The sequence below is a fragment of the Cloeon dipterum genome, chromosome 3, assembly GCF_949628265.1.
Source record: "Cloeon dipterum chromosome 3, ieCloDipt1.1, whole genome shotgun sequence".
NCBI lineage: Eukaryota > Metazoa > Arthropoda > Insecta > Ephemeroptera > Baetidae > Cloeon > Cloeon dipterum.
The window spans coordinates 13155442-13182158 of NC_088788.1; the positions used below are offsets into that span (position 1 = coordinate 13155442).

At 39.8% G+C, this 26717-nt stretch overlaps 1 protein-coding gene across 1 annotated transcript in view; it reads right to left on the minus strand.

The window, feature by feature from the left end:
- The window catches only part of LOC135940030 (rho GTPase-activating protein 20-like), a 185486-nt gene that overhangs the window by 136128 nt on the left and 22641 nt on the right, over positions 1-26717 (minus strand). Inside the window, exons 5-6 of the mRNA XM_065484670.1 lie at positions 21658-21727; positions 10361-10463 (exon numbers count right to left, since the gene is read on the minus strand). Of these exons, the coding sequence (XP_065340742.1) occupies positions 10361-10463; positions 21658-21727 (173 nt within the window). The remainder of the gene's footprint in view (positions 1-10360; positions 10464-21657; positions 21728-26717) is intronic.

The following is a 26717-nucleotide window of genomic DNA, read 5'->3' on the forward strand; positions in this document are numbered from 1 at the left end:
CAGGTTCAAGGTCAGCGATAATTTACACCTCTGCATTAAACAGAGTCGGCACAAGGAGGGTCCACAACATAAGAGAATGTGTTGGGACCCAGAAGCAAAATTTAGTTCGGTTTAAACTTGAATGTAAAATTTCGTAAATACGAGAGAAAAGAAACAGCAAGCTGCACAGATTAATTTTATTTTTCCTCTAATTTATACTAACAGCGGCCCATCCTTATTCTTTTAGTCAGTTGAGTGTAGTGAAAGAGAGCTTTTTCGTTATTTACGAGTTTCCGAAGAGAAAATCATAATTTTGTATCACGATTAATTAATTGGTTGAGTGATACATTAGCCAAATTTGCAAATTTACTTCTAATGACATCATTCTGACCAGAATACTTGTTTTCTTATTTTCATTGTCAAAATTATATAGCAATTTTAAGTAATTGCCAATAATCAATAATCTTTTACAGGTCAACCTCCTTTCTCACATCAGCGAAAAATTGGAAGATCGCTTGAGGTACTCAACGCCATGTACCGATGAAGTATGCAAAAGGAACGAGAGGCGCTCTATGTGTCTGCATTCTGTCTGCGAAGTGACCTCTCGCCCGCGTGACCTCGCGAGGTTGGATTCGGTCCGTGACGGATGGCACGGCCACATCAACAGCTAATTAATTCCGCACCGATTTTCTAAGAAGCGTCGTGCAGTCCAGAAAGCGGCAATTAAACGATGATTGGGCACTAATTCCCCAGCTTAACGCGACACTTTGACATTTCACATAATATTTTAACGCGGACCGTTATGTATGGTGTAATTAAAAAAAGCTGCTCCCTTGCCATTTCACCGTTGAATCATTTGCATGCCCCGCCGCGGCTCCTTAATATTTTCAGCCTTTTAATGGCCTCATCTCGTTTGTGCGTGTGACAAGGATTGAGAGTTTACACAATACTATAAATTAAAGAGCGTTAAGTGCATTTTTGATTAAAAACAAGTGCTGATTATTTTATTTGGGGCTTTAACCTTAAATGCTCTCTCGCTTATCGTGATTGTTTATTTCTTTCACTTTTGGTTTAAAAATATTGTATATTGCGGTTAGTTTTCCGCTGTACTCATCGTTATTGGAACTTGACCCAATGTTTAAAAAAAAATCAAAGCAATAAACAGAGATGATTCTTAACCACGGCTCATAAATTCTGATAGGCGAGAAAGAATTATATTCGATAATCACGTTAAGTGTAAAATAACACGCACGGGATGGCCGAAAAGCAATCCTATTAATTTGAACCAAATCTTTTCCTGGCCTAATTAATGATGGCCACGTATTGAAGAAGCAGACACCCTTCACCCAGTGCTTACAATTATTTATGCGAGTCACAAGAAAGGAATAATGGAGCGCCGCCGTCGCGTTGCTAAACGTCTGTTCCAAATAATTCAAGTCGGCCCGCGGATTACATCTCCTGCATGCTGGTACCAATATGCTAATTCGCAGGCCGCTGCGACTTTCGAGATGGATGATCATTTGTCTTCAATGCTGCGGCTGGACCGATTCATCACCGCAGGGCCAAAGGCATTTCCGCAGGTGGTCCAATCTGATGTTTACACTTAAAATAAACCTCACCGATCGGTTTTCAACCGATAAGAATGCTATATTTAAATCAGGTACCCCCAATTCACTTTGAGCCGCGCGCGATGTAATCGATAATGGAGGCGAGATTCATAACCAAATCAAAATATGGATGATAGGCGGCAAAGCGGTCCGTTAGGAATGCGCCTTGGCTGCACTGAGTGAGAGAGGCGAGTGCGCGATCTTTGCGCGAGCCGCCTCTCTTTGTTCGCTTATTTAATGCCGCGCGTGCATAAGCCGCAATTAAACGAAACCCTATAGCAGCCAACTTGCACACACATTAATTTCAGCTGAAGTGTACGTATAATGCAAAAGGCAATGCACACGCAGTGTGAAAGATAGGGAAGAGAAAAGGAGAATTTGTGAGGATGAAATTAAAGAATGCGGAAACTCACTCCTCTTTTGGAATAATTACTATTTAAAGATGTCCATATCACTCTCTCACGGCCTGGAGAGATTTTTTCGTTGATTTTCTTTTACACTGCTTTGTAAATATAGTGTAAATATTCATTTCCACAAGTCGTGGTGTGTGCCTAGACTGAAGCTAATGAGTTTAAATTCTCAGTCAGAACAACACTTCAATTATTTTACAACTCTGCAAGTAGTGTTTGTTTCAGGGAAAGAAAATCCAAACTGTTGAGAATTTATACACAATTAGAAGCGCATGCAGGCCATATAATTGTATATCTGTAGCGGACGAAAATACACTTATACATACTCACGGATAAATACCGAGAATGAAAAGCTAGTCATAAAATGCTCATTAATTTTTGAAAAATACAAACAAGATACATGCCTCAATGAATTCTTGTACTTAGCTCGTGCTGAAGGAATTCGATATTCGATATCTGACGGGTTCAGCAGCGTTAATATCAATTATTAATGGTTGCTATTTGAAGTGAGAGAAAGCATCATCAGTTAAGGCACTAAAGGAATTCTACAAATCAAAAATATTTCTCTAAATCAAATATAATCAGCCTTCAAATCTATTTAAATTCCATGCCTTCAAGAATACTAAGACAATTAATTGAAATTCTCAGCGAGAATCTGAATGTTTAAGAATAATATCCGAGTAATCCACTTATTAACTTTTCGTATTTCACTGATCGATTTGCAGCATGCTCACACAAGGTAAAATGTATGTATTTATTTAAGGTAATTACTCTCCTTTTTGTATATAAACTGGGCATAAAAGCGAGAGATGCACGCTGCGATAAAAATGTCAGTGGCGCAGTACAAATTGAAAAAGTGCAAATCTCTTAAAGGCAAGCATGCAGATCATTCATGCAAGAGCACGGCCACGGCACGCGGTTAATATAAAAAGTATTAATTTATCGAGCGTCACAGTGCGTTATCTGATGGTGTCGTCCACTTGATCATAATTTACAAACGGTAATGAAAATCACAAAGGCGCGTTGTGCAAAACCGCAATTACTCGTCTCGTGCGCGAGAGAGTTATTCACGCGGTGTCGCCATTATTATTTACGAGATGCAGCATTTGCGGAAAAATAAAGATCGGGGGAATTAATGGCGCTGCTCGATAGCTGGATAATTTGCATTTTTCCTCTGTCACTGCACTCGACGGGCCGGCTCTGGTGCAATTAATTGCGTGCAAATCGAAAGTAAAAGGAGCTGCCTGCGCAAATGCACCCGCCGTCCGTGATTGATGCTTTCCAGTGACATAATGCGCTTTGCCTTGCCGGCGTGCATTACCTCTCACATCGGTGAATAATGCATTTTGCTTTATACACATACTATTTGCTCCTGTGCAGAACAATAACATGTGTAGTGGTGCACTGATTGAATTAATTATTTTTATATTACCAATGTATATACGCTACTTCTATTCACTTGATAGCAGGAATGTTTACAGCTTGCAAATGAGCCAAACAAAACAAATAATTAATCTGATGGTGTGTCATATGCTGTGAACAGCGGTCAAGACGTAAATAAATAAGCCATGATTCTTGGCATTGTAAAGGAATGTTTCTTTCCTGTAATTTATGGACTTCATGCAGAGAACAATTGATATCAATATTTAATCAGAACGAGGTGAATACTGAATAAATTTTGGTACTTGAGAGGCAAGAATCGATCTTAAGAGCTGGAAAACGATCTACCAGATAGAATATGACTTATGAAAACCAATTTCGGAAGAATTCCAGCTTGTATATTCATTACGAATTTTTAAATTATTGGATTTGACGTGATATCGCCTAAATCATCCCCTCCAAAGAAGGCTCTGCGTGTAGTTACTATGAGAAACAATAGAAAAAAATACCTCAAGAGTAGATCGTGAATCATTTTTTCCCAAATCGATAGAACGGCGGTTGCTGGGGCCCGTTCGTGCGGTGATCCCGGCGTCGCGATTAAACGTGTATAAATTGCATTAGACAGACGGCCGCACGCATTTCAGGACCCAGTCGAGTGTATCCAGGCATGTTGTGTGATGAAATGCAAGGTAGCAGAGCACGGCACCCCGTTCGCCGCCCGCCGTGCGCCTTTTCTTTGGCTGCGCTCACCTAATTGCGAGCTCCGTGCACGTGAGCCTAGGTCGGGAAGAGCCGAGCATTATTAAATTAATTACGCCATTACGCGCGCACTTGTTATCTACTTGCCCGGCCGCGTCTCATACACGATCGCTCAAAATTGCTTCGTGCTGATAATGCATTTTGTAAGCGGATCGAACTCGCTTTGGTGCAATCGTAATTACTGTCTCGGTATTGCTTATATTGTTCGCATCTGCCAGGTTTCTCAGAACTTTTTTTGTGCGGGATTCCTCAAGGAAGTGTGTATCGCATGCATTATGTTTTGAATAATGAGAGTTAAGTGCTCTTTAAATACGTCAGCGAGTAAGGCTAAAATGTCCCAACATATTGAAAAAGCATTTTTTTAACCTTTGCTCAACATTTTCCGTGGGTTATGAACTCACTGGGTCCCAGGTTCCAATAACACTGCCGAGCGGATAACATGGAACAAGTAGCCCGAGTGGCTGCGGAGGAGCTTGGCCATCTTTTCGCCTTCTCGCACCGAGTTATTTTATTGAAACGCCAAAAATTTGTCCCTAAAGCCGCTGGAAAGGTGCGAAAACCAGCAAGTGGCAAGTCCCAGCCCGTTGAGCTATTTGAGCTTTTCGAGTCACTCAACTAACCGCACCTTTTGCCATCTCTGACATTGGGCAGCCAGTATATTAGAATCCCGAACTGCTCAAATATCTCCCATTGCTTTGACACTCCTGAGAATGCCTTAACAGTGCGAGCCAACGGGCTGGTACAATCCAACTGAATGAAATTAAAAATTAAAGAATTAACTATGCTTTGCACGGAGTGGGTTAAGGATCAGTCAAATCCGCGCAGAGTTGAGCCGTTACGTCAATTTTTAATTTCTTAAAATTTCCTTCGTGTGTATTTCTCTTTTTCTGCATTTACCACGGTTGGATATTAAATAAAATGTAAATATCCAAACAACAGTCGAATTGTTGTAAATTATTTTTAACCTTTTTCGAGAACATAATATATGTATGTATAAGACAATCAAAAATCCTTTAAAATGTTAGTTTAGGGCTACTTTCTTCCAATTTCACCGCGGTCGTGCAGAGAGGTAATTTTTTGTTCCATGAAAATTATTCAGCCATTTTTCTCACAGCCCCATTTTCAGAGATATGATTAAATCTAATCGTTTTGAACTTAATTTGAATATTGTTTATAATAATGTCACTTTTAGTTCTTTCTGCTTCTAAATTTCTTGTTGTATTATCAACTTTACGTTTATAAGTAGTCAATTTTTTATTAATTTTTAAGTTACCTCAACTTGTCACCTCAAAGTTTATGATAAAATTTGCTCTTTAAATTGATTTGTCAAAATAGTTTTAGTAAAAATACTTGGCATTTCTACTGATGGAAAAAATAGCGGTTCTTTTGTGCTTCTTTCGGTACAAAATCGTAATAATTGGAATAACTGAACGGTCAACAATGTTACACCAGGTTATATGAATTACTTGTGTGGAAAGGGCGAATTTTACAAGGATATATAGGGAGCAGTTTGGTATAAATTAAATTTATTATGCAGGCGTCGAAAGAAGGTGCTAAAACTAATCAAATTTTTATCAATTAAAATGCATCATGATTTGTGTATTATCTGATATGGCTATTTTTCTTCTACCCTAGCTGACAATGAGATTCTGCTTCTGATGATCGAAATCGAATAATTAGTCCAAACACATCCCGAGGGTTTACCACTACCTGCTACCGTGCACACGAGCACGGACACAAACGCCAAGTCAAGTGCATAAAAAACGTGCAGCCAACCCTTCTTTTCCCGCCTTTTCAGCCACTCACTGATTATTCCCAAAGACTGCTGATATAATTACAGGGCGCAATCACGCTCGTTTCGAACAGCTTTTTACCACGTGTTGCCCTCTTCTTCTCCCTCGCTCTTTTCTATTTATAATTATACACACAAACTGATTCCCTTTCTTTATTGTTGCCTGCCCAGTCGACGTGAAAACGAGCTTCGTAATTTATACACACGCAGAGATTGGCCTAGCTGCTCCGTTTAGAGTGGCTTCTTCAGTGATAATCAGCGCGTTGTTTATCCCATTGTCTAATTATATATTACATCACAGACTCTCTCGTAATGGTAATGGTTGCAATAAGGGCACCCATTAATCAATTGCAATTACACTTCGTCGGAATTGATTCTATACCCGATAAACGCTGTGATTTGTTAACTAATTTATAAACTGCTAAAAGGCCTGTTGCATAAGCTCTTTCTGTATACGTGCAATGGCAAAGGGGAATGAGAAAGATCATCTTTAGTAAAGCAATTTGACGCAAAGGGAAATAAAATACGCAATTTTTCATGTAGGCAACCCTCACGAATTTGCATATCTTTTGCAACTCTAAGTGATGTTCAAGGTTGTGAAAATTATTCATGGTAGCCAAATGAAGACATTTCAAATAATGTCAAGTGTAAGCGTCCTTTGTTCCTTTCCAGCCGCCAGCATCAAGTGAGGATGTTTCCAAATTCAAAGTGAATGCGCTCCAACAATAAGGAAACAGAAGTAAACGAAGTCAAAGCGCAATTGGAACAATAGGTCGTAGTTTACGCGACGTCAGACTGAATCAGTCGGAGAGATGCAATTATTATGAAGCAGCCAGCAGTCTCTTTCGCAACCGCAAACAAACAAGAATGTTCACGTAGAGAAAGAAACAAGAGCGCTGCGTCTGCCAAGTGAACGCTTTAAGAGTCCTGCTACCCTAATTAAATCGAATCAACACTGCTTTCACTGGACGCAAACAATTTGCTCGAAACTGGAAGGACGAGCTACGCTTGAGAGACGCAATCAACGCCTTTCCTTTGCTCACGCGTCCAACTCTTCTCGCGAGACGGTCAAGTAGTGCGACAGTTATAGCACGAGACAAAAAACTGTCATTGTCAGCTCTCACTGTGCTCGTCTGGGCACGGCGCGTCCAGACAGCAGGCGACAGCTGACCGTTTTTTCCCAACTATCTGAAACTGTTTTGCAAAATACACGAGTTTTGCATGGTGATAAGGAAAAGCTCGTCTTGCATTTTCTTTTTAAATCAACGGAATCAAAATTTCCTTGAAGCAATTAATTTATCGAATAAAACGTTGTTTAAATAATTAAATGTATAGTGGCACCGATTGAAAGGAAAGCATTGAAATGAAATGAAAGTCAAGCAAAAAGAGACTTTGGACGCTTTGGACCAGATTGTCAACCATTCCGTGCGCATCTAATGACTCAATCAATTTAGAAATAAAGAATGCGATTCAAAATTATCCACAGCGCACTCACACTAATTAAACTGACGAACTGACAGTCGTGTTCGATGGCGTTTTCCTCTTCTTAATCAATCAGAACAATACGTTCGTCTCGCAGCAGTCGGCGGTCATACCTTCCATTCTTTTGCAATTTCACGACCCAGTCGGCTGCAACGGCCAAATATGATTTGTTGGCAGTCTATATACTTTTGGCATTTTCCTCGCATTGTGTGAAAACTAGAGTCACAGAGAGAACTGCAGGGATCTGCGGGAAAAATTTATGCACGGAGGAAGCGTTCAGTCCCATTTCCTGTCTTTCATATTTCCTGATGTGAATTGATTAATTTGTCTTAACGGAAGAAACGACACATCTACCAAGAAACTTCTGAATCAGCAAACTGACACGCGATTTCCTTGGCTAAATCAGGCATAACTTTTCTTAAAAAGAGCGAAGTGTAGAGATCTAATTTTCTAAATTTAAAATTAAAAAAAAATATGGCTTTTATTTGCTTCCACCAGGGTTCTATGGCATTAATTAACTCTGATAGGGCTACGATAAATGATGAGGGAAAAGTGACTGCTCTTAGGTCTGCAAGCTACGCACGTGAGCGCGGACAGGTGCAAAGTGAAGCAGGTGTACCTTTGTGCTCCATCTCTCGGAGCGTCAATCAACCTTGGCACTTGTCTTGCACCTTTTTTCCGCTCTACGCGATCGCATGCATATAACACATCATTTCATATGTACACACACAACACAGATGCTGTGTATTAATAAAAACGCGTTTTCACGAAAGTGATTTAGTGCTGCGTGAGAGGACGTGTTCCATGAGAATATGCTTTAATGCGTGCGATGATAATAATAATTTAATAATCGCTCGCTGCTACTTAAATGAATCGAGAAAATGTGGATTTATGACTGTGCAGAGGCAGACAAACTACTTTCTTCGCACCTCGAGTGTGGCGAACGAAGATTCCAGCGAGAAAGATGGACAGACGGCCTGGCTCGAGTTTCATTGCTGCGAGGCAAATTTCTTGGAACATGACCATCATTTGCATATTCGCCGCGCGTCATAAAAGTCAGTGTGTTAAAGATGAAAATATATTGCATCCATTACCCGCGATCAACCTCGTGTGACTTGAGCATTTTCAGCGTATATACGTTGGTCCGTTTGGCAAACATTGTTGGACGGAGAACAGAGCAGAACACGATCTACAGCAGATGCATCAGGGACATTAATAATAGCAGCAGCGGCTGAAAAGTGCATCAGGTGCATGTTTGTGCGATTAGGATCGAAATAGGCTCGCTGTTTCCAAGCCAGTAATAATGACCATAATAACGAAAACGCGACGCTACTGCACCGCCAAAGAGATACTAACAGCGGAGCAAATTGGACTGGGGCAGTGAGCGACATAATGCTATACTTGTTCAACGAGCTAACTTAAATTTGCCAGATACAAAAATCAGGGGATTTTGGCATTTCACTGGTAAAACCGTGAGATGATTTGCGATACCAGATTTCCCTCGCAAATTTTCCTGCTTGTGCAAAAAGAAAGTACAATTGTGGCAAAGGTTTACAGTGATGAGTGAATTTAAATGGTTAAAATTTTTCGGTTAAGTTATTACTTTTGTAATTCTTCGTGTTTGCACAATTTGTCGCCCACTCTAGCTCTGAATTTTATTTTGAATATACACATATTTTTATGCATTGACTTATAGCAGGAATATACAATAAGTATTTAACTTCTAAAATCAATTTGACAATTTTGCTGACCACCCATTCAGGAAAACAAACTAAATTTTATTGCATATATTTCCCATTTTAACACTTTTCAGAAACTTTCAAACAAAATAAATTGTCAAATGTGTCCTTGGAATAACGTTGAAACTGGATTTCAGTGTTTTTCACTGCCAGTGTTGCAGCCGAGGGCGCATCACGAACGAACAGACACCAGAAACGTCGACAGAAAAGATAATTTCAACAGCTCCCATCTTGAGGCCGTTTTTGCGTGCAAAGGCGCAACTAACAACAAAGAAAACGCAAAAAGATGCACTTGTTCTTCTTCCAAGAGTCAATTATTTACAGACGCGATCTGCGGGTAATAGTATATAATGCAATTTTCACGTTTCGCAGAACAAGAGAAGGAGCAGGCGCTCGGCTATATATCGTGTCGATCGCCGCCGCGTCTGCTGCGCCGACTGTGTGTTTTGAAAGCGATAAAAAAGCCATACTTGAGTGATTGCTTGTCATGGAAAAGGCTGCAAGCTCAAAGTGTGTATGCGCGAGACCATATTCTTCGGCGGATCGGCCATCAAAAGAATATACGAAAAGGAGATAGCAATCAGCGGCAGTAGAGAGCGCATCATGTGCAATTTCAGTCAATTTATTTGCACCTCTTGATTTCGATCGCAATTAGATAAAAACGCGACTGTAATGCTTGCATTGCGCAACGCCGGATTTCGCCTATCAGATTTGTTTGATGGGAAAATATGTGTCGAGACTTATTCACATGACTGGTTGATCGGTTGCAAAGAACCAAGATTACAGTTATATAAAAAATTAATTATAGACATTATTACGTATTTTGAAATATAATTTATAAAATGGAAAACAAATTATTTAATTTTTTTAAATGTTGATGAATGACAGAACGTTAACTATTATTTTTTTAAACTCTTAGTGAGCAGTTAAAAATTTATACCACACAAAATTCAGTTAAAATATACAAGCTTTCAAAACTGCTTGTGAAAAAAGAAAAAAATTGTTTAAATGTCACAAAAAGGTTATCATATGATGCACGAATTTTGTTTCAAATTTACAAAATGAATTAAAAATATTTGACTAATAAAGTTTAAGTTCAAAACTGCTTCATTGGAACCGCTTGACACAATTTATTTATTTTAAGGTTTTTAAATTTTATTTAATTTTAATGTCACAACTAAACCAAAAAGTAACGAGGCATAAAGTACTCACCGGTAAATCTAGCAGTGCCTGCAGCGAGTGCAGGGCAGCACCCTGGCGCAGTTTGCAGAACTCGACGAACTCCTCGTCGTTGCTCTTCTTGTCCCTGATGACTCTGCAACACGTTAAACCAAGATTATGCATATCATCTGGACGGTCATTAGGGTTTCATTTGTTGTTTTAATGCCGCACTTTTTCGCTTGGAGAGCGGGTCGACGACCGGCTTGGCGTTCGTTTTTATGATTTGCAGACTGCGGCCAGACCGCTGGCTCTCAGCCAAACGCGTCCGCAATAAAGCACGTCCTTATTTTCGTATGCACACACACCTATAGCCGTCAATTATTGACCCCGCGGGGTGCGACTCCATTTCGGCTCGTTTGTTCGCAATTTCCACCGCCGATTTGTATGGGCGTCGTAAAAAAATCATTTTCCCTAACAAGCTAAGGTGTAATTATCGGACGTTTCACTTTCGCGCCTTTTCTGCCACGGGCGGATGGTATTGTCTGCTGGAAAAGAGCAATTTTCGGTGTGCCAAAAACGTCAATTATTTCAAATCAGCACACTTAACTCCTTCTGTAAAATTTGGCTCTTTTAATGAAGAGAAACCCGCTTCAGGGTGGGCTTTCGTTAGAAATGGAAAGGACAGTAAAATTACACACGCTTGTGTTTTCATATATATACCTGGCTTGTAAATATAATTTTTCATGCCGTGGTAGGTGTATATTTTCTCATCCCAAGTGGGTTATTATGAAATTAAAAGGCTTGGGTTATTCCTGGAGGAGGTTCGTGCACGTTCCGCAGCTCATACAGACCCACAAAAATTTGAATAAAGCATATACTTTCCCAAAACAAGACGTAATTTTGACCTTGAGAATCGTGGAAAGAGGTATAATTTTCAATTAGGTGAGCGTTTTCCTTGATAACACGGCTGGAGCTGCTTCAATAAATTAAACCATTGCCCTGCGGATTCAATTAGTTGAGTACTCGGAAATCGGCAAAAATTTCGCTCTATTTTTACAACTGCTCCTGGTTTGAATGAAACTCAATTGCTCGTCCTTTGTAAACAATTCAGTTAAAATCTTGTATTGAAACGAAAACGCGTGTCATCGTCATCCATTCATGCGCCATGTGTTGGACAAATGGAAAGGTTGCGCGGCTTAAAAAAATATTTAAAATGTCGAGTACTTAGCCGCCGAGAGCTGCATTTCATCCGTGGGGCCATTGAAATGCGACGAGCTCAACAGTAAAAAGGCTTTGGAATTGAGCGTGTGTGCGAGAGGTCAAAAATGGATTTGGAGAAATCGGACCATTTGGGTCAGCGCAGCATTAGCACTTCTTCTCTGTTCCTGCCTGAGAGATGTGCACACGTTCGAAGACATTATTTATATTTGAATATAACTCAGCTTGCTTAGTGGTCCATTGTTCGGACTCAATTCACGTTTCAATGCGAGCTGAGTGTAATAAAACGCTCCGCCTCGACCTGCAGCAACTGACACTTAATTCATATTCATTTCAGGATGGAAAAGAGACAAATTACCACGCATTTTGAGGAGAAAATTACTCGCAGGACCGAAAATCCTGGAATACCTCGATTCGTGTTCCTCTTTTTAATTAAAAGGGAAAGGCTGCACGCATGATAAATTAAAATAAAAATAACATTACTACCAGAGTGGAGGAAAAAAGCTCAACTTAGCCGGCCGGCAGAGTGATTGAGGATTACGAGCGTGACCCAGGGCGTGAAGGGTTATCAATGGAATTATCCTCTGCGGCTCTCTTTCGGCCAGCTTCTCAGCTTTGTCTTCGGAATGCATCTCGCACTTAAGCGTATATACATGTGAGCCAGACAACATTTCACGTGTGGGAGCATTCAGATCGTTGCGTGAGATACGACCGCTTTCATGTCACTTGCATTGACAATCGGGCATAAGTCATCTCTTGTAATGGAGCCCAAGCCACCTTTGATACGGCCACTTTTATCTCTGGCCGATGACTTTTTGCAGCACTTTCTTTAAAGATCGCTGTTTTATTGGGCGGCTTTGTTGAGTCATTATTCGGTCTGTCTTTGGCATATTAGGTATTTTTTTAATCTTGATACGCGTGTGATAACCTTATGGGTGAAAAATTTTGGTGTCCGTGACAAAATACAACAACACGCCTGTTGATTCGAAGCAGTCAGGGTTTGCATCATTAAATAGAGAAAATCTGTTTTAAATTCAAAACGTTTAAAGTACCAATTTAAAAAATTGAAATCTAAAAATGCCTAATACTTACAATACGAATGGAAAGGCCATAATTATTCTGGCTGGCACGCAAATTCTGACTTTGACTGGAACGTGATATCCCTGTTTTTGTTATTTTGTTATGTTCATTATTGTACAACAGGTTTTTTCACCATTGTATGTGATATAGCTCACATTTAATCGAATTTTGCTGCTGATTTCCCCCTTTTACTCGCCAATCACGTTTGCAACTATCGTGTTAACACACGTCCGAAGTATCGTTTGCGAAATGAATGCAGTGCAAATTACAATAAAAAATTACATTCAAAGAGCACCACCGAAGCACGTGTTCCACGAGTGAGTATCTGTACATTCACGCGGCGAAATGTAATTATTAAAAGGATCATAGCAGAAGTCTGCGTGCAGAAACTAATGGAGCAGACAGAAAACGAAATGAAAGTGGCGCATTGTCCGATTGGCGAACTCGTTATCTGCTCCGTAATTAAAATGGCCCACTCGCTCCGTCGGGAGTATCATTCTCTCATTTCATACTTCATTAATTTCCTGCTGAAGAGCGAAAGTCGCCACGCGGTCATATGCACGCTCTTTTTTGTGTATCGAAAGGATCGAGAGTTACCAAAAGCTGCGTGCATCGGAACTAGGCCAAAAGGTCCATTAGAACAAGGCTAGGTCCAGGAGAGCCCGGTGCATTCTATACCAAACTTATTTGTGTTAATTCATGCACCAAGCCAATCATTTCAAACCAAATAGTGCTCAGCGGCACTTTGATGTGAGAAAAATTGGGTCAGCATTTTGAGAAAAATGCACTTTCCTCGAAAGTATAATGCAGCTCGGGTGAGCGACATTATGTCATTAGCCGAGGATAAGATCGTTTTGCGCGGGAAGAGGAAAAGTGAAATTTTATTTCATTAGCAGCAATGAATTGGCCGAAAGTTTTGATCTCCATTGACAATCATGGGAATATTTCTCTCTCTCTCTCTCTCTCTCTCTCTCTCTCTCTCTCTCTCTCTCTCTCTCTCTCTCTCTCAAGCTATTTCAAAAAGAATGGTCATTTAATGTTTCCAGCAGGTGAATCGCGCTACGCGTTTGTCGTGCTTGCTATGGCATTATCGACGTGCCAAATCTCGCACCTTGAATGGCCTTAGAAATTCGACTTGTCAATGAAATATTGCGGCGATGCAGCCTGTTGTTAAAATAAAAACACGCATTCGCTCTCTTGCGAGTTTCTCTAATGTGGCAGTAAATTGAAAATTTATTATCACTTTGCAAACAGTGACAGCGGCGTCGTGTAGAATAGGAAAACGCAGAGAGTAAGATGGAGAAGAAGAGGCTGTCGAGGTGTGTCCCACTTTGTGGTGGTGCACTTGGCTGTGTTTATTGTTGCCTCTGCATCGCACACTTTTAACTTTTATCTGAAAATGATTCGCTAGCAGACGCGGCATTGTAAGATTCGGCAAGCATCGTGAGGCCTGACCGGGAAACTATTGAACGGCCCGAGCAAGTGGCCACATAAATCCCAATGTAGCCTGAAGAGCAATTTGTCTTGGTGTACTTTCGCGTGGCCTAAAATAGCGAGTTGTTGAATGTGCATCAGTGTTTGTTGTAAAAAAAACAAGACGCCTCTGCAAGGCGTTTTAAATCGCACTATATGCATCGCACGACAAAGGACGTAGCCCCTCGATCGCACAATCTGCTTAGCGAAACCTTTGAAAACCTCCTTTCCAATAGCAGCCGATTGAATAAGTGTTAGATTGTGCAAAAATAGTTAATGAAATTGAACTAAAATTATTGTTAAAAAATAATTTAAGAAAAATATACACATGTAATATCTTCTGGTCCTTTCCATAAAAACAAAAATCGCACTTTTAAATATATACATGTATATATTTAAAAGTGCGATTTTTATGTATAAACTTTCTCTCATAAACTAATTATTTGATAGACAAGGTTTTACTGATTGCAAATTATAATATTAATTTTAATTAACTTGCTGGATGTTTCAAAATTAACTCATGTTAATGAGTAAATGGTATCTCCTCTGCGGTTAGCATTCCGAACATTCACAACTTTTTACTGGAGCATGCTTGATTAAATAATCTGTCCTTCAAATGAAGCATGAATTATAAAAATCACTTGCTGGAAGTACCCTCATCTCAGATTACCGCTCCTAAAAAATAAGCAACGCCAAGGAGAGCTCTCAAACGTGCCGACTGTGTGTTCGACATTAAAAAGGAGCGGGCGAGCGTCCCATCTCGAAAATAACAACATTTTCATTTCATCCTGCCGGGTAAAAAAGTGAAATTAGCTCTAAAAAAAGAACACGCTCGTCTCCATCATCCTCCTTCCAATGGTAATTACACTCTTGGGCATTGTCTTGCGATATCTCTTTCAGTCTCTGAGAGAGCGTCCAATTTCCCTCTCCGCGACGAGATTTATTGCTTCTTCACAATATGAAAATTAGCCGGCTCACCGCGGCTGCTGCCATCTAATTCGATAATCTTTTATTGCCGCGATGCACTCGATTATTGTAACGCACAGTCGAGAAAGTCGGGTTGACCAAAGGTTAAACGCGCATTAATGAGACACGCGAATTAGATCTCCGAGGTTGATAGCTCCGCTGCACAATGCGTGCGAGATTTGCGTCTCTCTTAAATTATTCATTCATTTATGGTCGCTATGTTTTATACTTTCGCTGCTGTTTGCGGCAATTATCATCTACACAAGGCGAGCAGCAAATGCATAAAAATTCCGTCTCGCGCGAAAAGTGGAGCGTGCACTTTTTGGCAAGGTGCCCAGGGCGGCTGGAGAGCAATTACTGATTGGAAATGCCCCGGCTGTAAAATCATTCGGACGATCAGATTTTCACGTTCCGTCGAGAGAGCACATTCCTGACCTTTTTCACCGATCGCTGTGTGCACCGTTTAGGCATAATTTTATGTCTTACTTTGCTCTCGGATCTGTGATTTTACACGCCAAGTACAAGCACCATGTGGCTGTAAAATTTAAGCACGTGCACTGCTGGGACTATATCCTTGGAAAACGAACGAAGAAATACTTTCAGCAGTTTATTTCTCATCTAATAGGCTTCTTCTGACAATGAGTTAAAAAGAAGGGAAATTTGTGTCTTTAAAACCAAGTCTTATTTTTAAATTTATTCAGGTATTGGGAAATTGTTTAACAATCGACGCTAGATTGAATTACTAGAGCCGTAAAATCAAAAGTCAATAAAGCTCCAAAAATAATTATAACTCAATATTTTTTTATATTTCCTAAAACCATAATATCATACAAAATTTATTGAAGCAGGTTTGTGATTTACTCGTGAAAATCTTTTAGCACAACCTAACCACAATTAGTTTTATCATAAATCTAGACACCTGCTTTCAGCTTATTTCACTACTTCTATATTTGAATAAGGCAAACGAATGGTGGCGTCAAGTTTCCATTATGAGCTTCATTAGCGCGCGCGAGGCAATTATTTTTCGCTTGTTCTTATATATATTGCTTGCCGGACTGGAATTTCTAATTCTCATCTGCACGGTGGTCTTTCATGTATGAGCGGCGGCGGCGGCGGCACACCCAGCACACTTCTCGCGCACTGCATGCGCGTTTTCCAATGATGAATTTGTTCCGAATTTGTTTGTAAGTGGGACGAATGCATGACTAGGACATGCTACACGAGTGTTCACTCCGAAATGCAACGGTTGATTGACAGGCAACATCAGTCAGGAAGGACAAAAGCGATGACAAGCTAAACAAATGCACAAACCACTCATACATTGGCGCGCGCGCGTGTTCTCCTTTTTGCGCGAGACGCGAGAGACTCACCGGCCGAATTTCCCATTTTGAATTAATAATGTTAAGAGATGCGCTTTCACGATTCAGCGGAGAGAGGAAATAAACGCGTTAAGGAGATTTTTTTTCGATGCGCCATATAAGGAGAGAGAATCGTAAACAATATGGAGCTATTTGTATGCAAGTTCAATGTCAGTCAGCCGCGGTGTGTACAAACACAAAGCCAGCTCGACGGCGGCTCCTTTGTCTGCCTGCTGCGTGGACGCCGCCGGCCGGCCGCTCTTCATGTTCTGCTCCTCTCGTAGGAGTTGGCCAATATCATAACATGGCCTGAAAGAAAGCGAGAAATGCTCGCTGACACATTTTTATTTCATTTCATGACTTATCTCTTTGTGGCTCTGAAAGAGACAGAGAAAAGAAATAAAAAAATGCGTGAAGAACTAGCACTGAAGGCTGATAGATGCACCAGAGTCAGTGTGTTACAGTCCTCTAAATCACAAAAACTATGCATCGAAGGAAAAAACGGGCGACTAAAAGTTGTCCGAAACGTCAAAAGGAATTTTCTTTTCCCGAAACTGAATTAGCCTGAAACGGATTGATTCATTTATATGAATTGAAATCTTGAGCCAGTGACAAGTTCCACATAGGCTTTCCATTACTTTGCAAAAGATGTCGACGCCATTTTTGGCGGCTCTCAGATTATTTCCCAGCTTCAAGGAAATACGTCGAATTGGTTGGCTGTTTTTTAACTTTACAGGTATAATTACTTAACAAGTCAACTCTCTCTCTCTCTCTCTCTCTCTCTCTCTCTCTCTCTCTCTCTCTCTCTCTCTCTCTCTCTCTCTCTCTCTCTCTCTCTCTCTCTCTCTCTTTCAAATGTATTTTTGACTATGTTCAAACAGGTGGGTTTGAAAAAATGGTATCAGGAAGAGAGAGAATAAACAAGTGTGGCTCAATGATCATATGGCGATTACACTTTTGCCTGTCCAGTCTATCCAAGAAGTATTCTGGTCTATCTTGTTTTCGGAGTAAATTCCTCTCGGATAGCTTCCGTTTGGATCTTTTGGACCAATTCCGTTTTAAGACGGTTTTAATTTTGGTTCAAGTAGATTTGAATTGCATGATTTTTTGCTCTTTGATACTATACCATACTCGTTGTAAGCTCACAAAAATATTTTATTCTCTATAAATTTCACAGCCAAATTTTTGCCAAATTTTTGCACGCATGTGCAAAAAGTTATACTACAAATTTTACTTCTTTGTAGTGGATTAGCAGCGAAAATTTGTCAATAACGGCCAAATAGTGCGCACACTTTAATAAAATATTTGACGCGGGTGCACCTTGATGAGCCGATTTTTCCCTTTGTTCTTAAGCGTAGGATTTTGTCATTACCAAGGAAATATATAGAAATGAGAAAATATCCTTGACGTGAGCAAGGTCAACAATCTCAGAATATCCATATTTTTACTACAATTAACAATCCAAACAATAAATAATTTCAAGTTTCTCCGTTCCTTCAGCTTCACTTCATAACTAATTCGATTATGTGAACGTCTGTGCTGAGAAAATAACCATAAATTGCACGTTTAACGAGCTTGGTGCGTGCGGAAAATGATCCATAAAATCGAGGAAAGTGAAAATTTCCAGCCAGCTTCGGTTAAATGCTGTTTCGAGGGGGCCGAATGCCGCGCCCTGGAGCACACATTCATTTGAACGATACACCCACTACGTGCGCATTAATTTCAAACGTCATCGTGTCCAAACACGTCGGAATCGGGTGCGGCTCTCCGGGTTCACAAGAGAAGGATGACTTTCTTCGGTGCCTGAGGCCACTGTTTCGTGGAGCGCACGCGGTTATATAGTATCCGCGGAGAGATGCACCTCTTTAGCATCTTCGACTTTCTCACACTGCATTTTTCATTTTGTCCGCGCCAGGAAATTTAATTAAAATATTAAAAAGTGAGATTTCTACTCTCGCTCACACAGGAGCAAATTTCCCAGGATGACTGGCGAAAACCAATTTGGACTCAGGTTACAAATGAAGTTTTTAGGAAGATGTTACCATATGGTCGGATGGTTTGGATATATATAACAGCTTGAATGGTAAAATATTCCATGATAGTTTTGACTAGATCTGTGCTCAAAGATGCGGGTAGCAGCCCGACAACTCGTTCAGTAGTTTTTTGTGCTCCAAAAACGTTCACTTTCGGCACCATCGTAAATTTTATTGGGAGTGAGTTTCACTTTGATTTACGATTTGTTAGTGCACTACTACAGCACGATGCAAGTTCTTTAAACTCGCTCGAAAAGGGCTATTAAATTCGGGAAAATTGGTTGGCAAAGGTCAATTAGAAACTTGTCCAATCGACCGATTTATGGCACATTGAGAAAACGAAACTGAAGCGTGATTGCAACGACCCTAAAGTAAAGGAAAATTAACACAAAGGGAAATTGAACTGAAATTACTCGTCTTTTCCAGAGGAGATCTACATCAAAAAAATTAACGTGATCTTTTTCTTTCTTCAGATGAACTGACTGATTTTTAGCATGTGTTTCCAAAATTAACATTTTTTTAAATTTGTTGATAAAAAGAAAGAGCTGACGGGGATGTATGGAGTGTATAGTTAACCCTGCTGATCTGCAAGAAACATATTTTGAGATTAAAATATAACAATAATAATTCTTTTATATTAAGTGTAGACTCAGTAGACTGTCAAATTTGAAAAGCAAATTTGGACTAAAAATTCTTTTGATTCTTTTAAATTATTTTAAAACTGAACTTTAGTGTTGTAAGTGCGTTTATAAAATTTTCTATCCTAAAACTCGACTTTAATTTGACTAGCATGGGATGGAAACAGAATTCGTGATTTTTCAACATTATTCAGAAAAGTCAAAGAATCAGTTCCGCTCCTGCGATTCGTAACTCGTCCGTTTGCCCTCAACTACAAGTCATGTTTAATCAATCACGATTTCTCCTTCAGCATTTGAGCATTTAAGCGTATAGCTAACTTTTCACCCAATCTTCTCAATTAAAAAAGTGCTGGCGGCATTTCAAAAAGCGCAAAAATACTACAATGGTACATACATGCAGCAAACGAGTTACTTTCATCCATTCTCCTTTCTCAACAAAACTTTCCACGACTCCAGAGATTGAAAAGGGTTTTTTGCCGAATATATTTTCTTTCTCACGTGAGCACACAATGCAAACATACGCCGCGATAATAAAAGCGAAACACGATCAAAGTTTTATTTATTGCGCGCGGCATGAGTTGTAAACTGCGCACACAATTTGCAAGCTGTCATCGCTACGCATTGTCAGCGAGGCGAGGTCTATCACCTATGCAAGAAAATAAATAAACACACAACTAAAGAAAGAGAGAGAAAGACGCATATGTATCTTTGAGCGCAGATGGGTGGAATGAGGAAAGTGCTTTTGTGTGTTTAGCCCTGCTTATGTAGGCTACTAGCGCTGCCATGCACACTCGTTTTTTGGCACAAAGTAAATTTGCTCTCCCGCGTGTGCGTACACAACAAAAACAGCAATGCTGGCAATTTGGTCTTTTTGCACGGATCAACTGCTCGGCAAATTGGCCAAATTTTTTGCTCGACCAGCCAATTTCCTGCTGGAAAGAGAGAATCAGATTAAGAGCGGCTTTGCTGCGGTGCGCACCAATTTGTGGGTTTAGGTCGTCTTGGCTAATTTAATTGAATGACTGAAAGTGGAGTACTCGCAAAAGTGCATACGGTGAGTGGTAGAGCAAACAATAAATTATCTCTCTGCAGGTTGCCAAAGATTTATCACGGTTGATGTACATACAATTTTAACTCGCACAACTTCTCTCGTTAACTCAATTTTAATTCAAATTATCTTTTCCGGCGTTAAAACACCGACAGAGAGTAAAAAATTGCTGTTCACAGCAGCGGTGCTCGACTAAGCACTTCATTACCGGCTGGGGGTTATTATTACTATCAAGAATTCTCATTAGCCACAACAGAAACCTGTGTTTTACCCTGAGCGCCGCTTTTATGCCAGCGCACGCTCGTAATTGCCTTGGAGAACGACGACTCTAAGGAGTCGGCTCATCAAATATTTATTTATTTACAGTGAGCGTCTTCGCCTCTCAATCATTAACTCGTCAGCTCGCTTGCGCAAATGTGTTCAATTTCATGGCTTGATTTATTGCTAATTTTGCCCCTTTGCCGAGAGAGAAATATCTCGCGCTCGTAAAGTCTACGAGTTTAGGAATATTTCCTAACGACCCTCTCCGCCCTGCCTCGTTATATTGCTCACTCGATGTCTTTATACTCCTTACTGTCAAGCTGAAATTTACTGCGTATAAAACAAAGACATCAATTAAAAGCCTTGCTTGTCGACCAACGCTACAATCCGATTATTTTGCACAGCCTGAACCTTTGAATGCTATTTAAGAATAAGATAAATCCACGCCCGTACTCAGCCAAAGAGTACGCAATAATAATCAAAAGATACGGCGAGTTAGCTCTGCTCAAATATTTTGCTTGCAATAAAACTACACCTTGAAAAGTAATTTTGCCATCGAACAAGCACACATTTCTTTGATAAACAATCTTTTTTCAGCCACACTTGAGTACTAATAAACCGTAACACAAACATTAAATTAAAACATTTAAATACTTTGCACGAAAGTAAATTACACTCTTGAGCAAAATTATGCTTAAATGTATTTTTTCAAGTGTGCAGAGGTCTGAAGAGAACAGTTTTTTGATAATTATTCTCTCATCCTAAAATTCGCAGAAATTCCCTCAAGTGGTAAATTATGGTTACACCATTGCCGCACATTTTTCTTTCTCTCTGCGCGGCCGTTTCGTTGCAAAACCTGAAGGAGCGCATTGATTTCCAATCCGTGCTTAGTCAGCAGTAAATAATTGGCAGACGACTTCGCAGCTGCATTGTTTCAAAAGCCTATGAGGCGCCACAATGCACGCGTAATTAGCGAGAAAATGGCGGCGCATTGTTTTTCGCCGGCGAGAAAAAGGTTAGCTGGCAAAATGTCAACGTGCCGGATGAGTGAATTAAGAAGTAAACAGCGAAGGTGAAAGCCCTCGTCGCGCGACGCGAAAATGTATCTGTGTGTTTTTCCGTACTTTAATGATCATTTGCAAGTATTGAACGAACAATGACTTCAGTGCTCGTTGGTAATTGAATTACATGGAGCGTATCGGTGAGAACGAGTAACGAAAGGAAATTAATTAGTCAATTAATTAGTTTGGCCGCGCGGCGTGTCTGTACTTACTCTTTCATCTTGCGGTAGACATCCTGGTACTCTTCTTGCTGCAGCCAGAACTGTTTCGAAAACAAGTGACCTGTAAACAGAGATGCAGGAATGTTTGCTTTAGAAATATGCTTTTCAATTTAAAACGAGTGTATATGAGCACATTTTCCGGCGAAAGACTTGTGTTCCGCTTGTTGCATTCCGTCATTTTATATATGCGGCTGATCTTTGAATATGGAAGGAGTTAAAAATGAATATTTTGTATTTATATTTGCTTGTTTCGATAATAATATAAATCTTCGGATTTAAGTTTAATTATATTCATTTCTATGCCTATTTGGTTATCGATAAAGTTTATAGTTAAACTCAAATTTACAGTTTTTGAGCGTTTTTCACTTCAAAGAGTTTTAACTATCTTATTCTGATGAAATCTTTGACAAATTTTGACGTTTAGTATTTTACTAAAATCTCTGACCTTTCTGGTGGAAAATTATTCAAATAATGTTCTTAAAAATATCAAACTCAACGTCATTCAAGACATTTGAAGACATGTGATGAAAAAACGAGGAAAGATTGTGGTTTTATGCCAATCTATTGTGGAAATTTCAATTTAAAAAGGACAAAAAAGATGGTCAAACTTTTAATTAGATTGATTCTCTTACTAGTGCAAACAGGTTTAAAGCTAATTTAAAGTGCAACTTTAGATTGTCTTAAAAGGTATTTTATCAATGAATTACTAAAGAACGGTCGATGTTTATAAACTCTTTATAAAGATTAACCCCTCTCTGAAAGGATTTTGTGTTTTTTATAATATAGACTATTTTTAGACGATTTTATATGGGACAAAAGTCTTTAAATTACACGATTTGTTGCTCTCATTCGATGCCTTAAAGTTAGAAGGATCAGCTCCAGCCCTCTGACTATCGCAAATTTTAACTGCTTTAAACCTTTTTGAAAAAGTTTGAATTTTGAAAGGTTGGATGGAATTTATAAAATTGAAAGATTTCTTGTACTGAGTTTTTTTAATTCAATTAATTAGGGATTAATTATCAAAATTTGGAAATGGTTTTGGTGTCGCATACTGAATCAATCTTTTAAATTAATACATATTATTTGGTTGAACCTATCTGCTTACCTGAATATAATATAACTGGCACCGAGGCACCAGTTCAATGAAGACAAAATAATTAATTTGCATACTTGTTTATTGATTCCCTATCCCACAATTATTTTTGTCTATTGGATTAATCCACGTATCATCAAAAGCCCTTTTCTGCCATTTTTCATGTGATTTGACTATGCATAAATATTTAATTAAATACTCCTCGTTTGTTGTAGAATATAATTATACGTTATTGGATAATATTTCCCAGCACCCACGTCCTTATATATTGCCGTAATTTCACTCTCTTTATCAGAATAAAACAAGATTGACAGCCGTATTTATCGAGTCAGCTCGTTAATTGCACGGGCAATTTTTCAACTTGCCATTTTCAATCAGCCAGCAACTAACTACGACACGCCAATCGATCCACTTTACCCATCCGCCTGGAGGTAAAAGGCGTCAAATATAGATCCGCACGTCTATGATACTCGGGCGTGATGCTAATAGACTCACCGATCGGCATGCAAGCCATGATGCGGAGACTCAATCAGCAGTCATCAAAGCGCACTTTAAGTGATCGGCCAGCGCGATATGTCCGCGCGTTAAAATCCCGTGCAGCAGCAGCAGCAGCAGTGGCAAACGCCGGAGCTTATCAATCAATCAGATCGAATCCAATAAAAGCACACGCGCACACACTCGAGTGTCAATCAGAAAGAGCAGAGTCGATTAAAAAGCACTGGTCGAACAACGAGTTAATTATCAGCAGCAAACACAAGTACAGCGGTGAAATGTCGGCGTCCGCCACATGAATGGCGCGTTTTTCGAGCGCCGAGTGCTCACCGACAGCCTCCCTAATCCTTTCCTTCTCTCTTCTCTTTTCCTTTCTCCAATCAGCTGGGTGCAGCTCCAAGAGTTGAAAAAGATTCACTCGTTTCCTCAGCTCCGGCGGCAAGATCTTTTTCACTTTTGTTCTCCTGCTCCTCGTTCGCCTACTTCCATCTGCGCGCGATCGATTTTTCACGACCGCGTGGCCAGACTCGCGAATCACGCCGGGAACAATGAGCGCCGAAATAAATTGTGCACGCTTACTTTTGCCGCGCGGATAGCGGAATGTGTGTCAGTCTGTGGTGTTGGCTCGGCTGTGGGTGGCGCGCACTGACGCTCTTTATTGGGTTAATCACTTTTGATTTTGGCGTTGCTCGTGTGTAGCATATCGATTTTGGGGCCCCCGGCAGCACCTGCGTTTTGCACTCTTTCCGCTCTCGTCCCAATTCCGCCTGCACAGTGACGTCAAAAAGCATTCATCACAAGTGGGTGCTCGATATAAACACTATTTTCATTGTCAAACATAAGTGCAAGTGATTGAGGCCGACTGGCGAGAGTTTCTATGTGGATCAATTTTCAATTCGTGTTTTTTTTCTGACAAACCAAAGTTAGCTTCGTGAGTATATTATTTCATTACAGATTTTAGACATCGCGTGTTTTCAATCAGATTTAAGCACACGTTTGAATAAACGAAAAACTCTAGATTTAGATTTTATTCCTGGGCTGAGGGATTATTCTACAAAAATACGGCTATGTTCTAGATCCAGACGATTCAGTTTTACGTTTTTGGCCTCAATTTAGGTGTTTAATATAGATGTATATTTTACTGACAAAGTTCGATATGGATATTATTTTAAACTCTAGATACTTGACTAAAATTTCCCAAAAACAGGCAATAATTGTCGACATCTTTCTTCTACATTTACAATGATTATTACAATCTTAATGCTTTAAAAATGTTGTATTCTAAATTGGATGAAACCAAACTTATTTAAACCATTCCTACTTCAGTTAGAATAGAACGAATTTTTAAAATAACTTGAAATAGAAAATAGAGGAAATTAAATGTTGGTAATATGGTAAATTTTCCAATTTTTTATATGTGAGCTGAAAACGACTAAGGTAATTTGAATTAACAACTGAGCACACTTTCTTTTTCTAACTATAAAAACTGCCTGAAATCGTTCAATTTACGGAAAATTTATAACAAACACAACGATCATGAAAACAAGCTTTATATAGGTGTTAAGGAGCTTTCACACGTACATGATTTAAACAGTTTTAGACAGCTTTACGCGTGGCTCAATAATTTTAAAATTTGTGATTTAAAAAGTAATCAGACGCACAGAAAAAATCCCATTTAATTCCCAACCATAAGGAGTATAAACAAAGCAAAACATGACGCCATCTTAAAAGCCACAGTTCAAATCCCTTCAACAAAAGTGATTATTATTAAATCCGATTAGGTTGCCAACAGATATTGCATAAAGTTTTTATGAGTGGCAAAAATTGCTTTGCTTGAAATCATAAGCAAGATTAAAATTTCTTTCAAATCACCCTCGGAATTCAAATACGCGAGATAATCTTAAATTTATTTTGCCACAAATCATGAAATTTCCCACCGCGCCGAAATCTGATTTCATTTCAACTGGCAGGGTAGACCCCGCCAAGGCATAAAAAACCGTCTGCCGCGCAAAATTATGAGAATGCGCGAGACTCCCTCTCGAGCTTTGATCGTTTGCATTACAAAAATTCAAGTGGTCTGACGGGTTTCGCGCTTGGAAATATTTCGGTAGGTGTAAGTGAACTTATTCTTTCGCATTCAGGGGCCAATGTCACTGCCGACAACAGAATGTTCGCGTGGGTAGAGCGGAGATACAGAAGGACCCTTTTCCCGAGAGCACCTTATTTTGCACTCGCGAACAAACATGCCACCTGCGATCTCTAGAGACGAGAACACCATTTCGTACTTCACGCAAGTTCCGTTTACAAGCAATTTTATATCTTGAGATGTGCAAATTTCGTTGTGCGGTTTGAACACTCGAGACGAAATAAAAGCCACGAAGCTGCCAAACGCCAAACACATAACAATTATTTAAAGTCACCAGTCCGATATTACGTTCCATCTCGAAATGATTCAAACTTAGGCAAAAAGATCACGTTGGCAAGCCTTTTTACATATACAGTTAGCCGTCCAAGTTTAATTGAAACTGCGGATCGATCTTTAATTAATAGTCTCGCACGACTGGCAAATTAATTGCCGCGGTTCACTTAGCGCGCTAACTGAGCGCAATTGCTATTATAGTCTGAGGTTAATTCACTGAAGGAGAAACGTTCCGCGCGCGGCTTTGTGTGTGTGTTATTATTCAAATGGACCGCTCATGCAGCTGCTGGTCAAGCGAGGCAAAAAGTCGCCTACTTGCACACTGATCTTATTTCAAGCCTGTATCCTCGCTGAACAAAGGACAAGGAACCACACGATCGTGAAAAATTACCAGACAAACGACACTCCGGTCTTGCGTAACTGTCACCGTGGTGCGCAGCAATCTTAAGAAACGCCATCAGAAAGGCCAAGAAGCAAATTTAAAAGCACTTTAGTCTTGTTGCTCGCAAATATTTCAAAATGAAGAGAGGTTCAGAGTTCAGAGCGGCTGAAATTGGCTTTGAATACGGAGGTAGCAAAATATTGATTGATAGGTTCTGCTTCCAATGGCGCCATTTAGAGAATCAGATCAGTGTAGTTCGCGAGAAAGTGAGCTGGGCGGTTTGTTTCAGTAGGAATCTCTCTTGGAACGATTTCCTTTTGGCAGCTGCTCGTTGTTCCGACAATCAAATCGCAGATAATGGCAAGCATACAGCAAGAAAGAAAGCATTGAGATGTGAGAAAGGAAAGGAGCCGTTTGGAATCGCAAATAAAACGATTGGCCGGTTGAAAAGGAAAATACATGTGTACCAAACGGTCGGGGGGAGATGATGGCGGCCATAAACAAAAAACAATGCGAAAATTCCTTTTCTGGAGCACCAGCATGTTGGCTTAGAAGCAAATTCGTGCTCTTGAAGCAACAGTTTATGGCAGTGAAAAGCGACGTTGTTGCGCTGATACTAATCTCGGACCGGCACTTTTTTGATAATTAATAATGCTCGGTGGTCG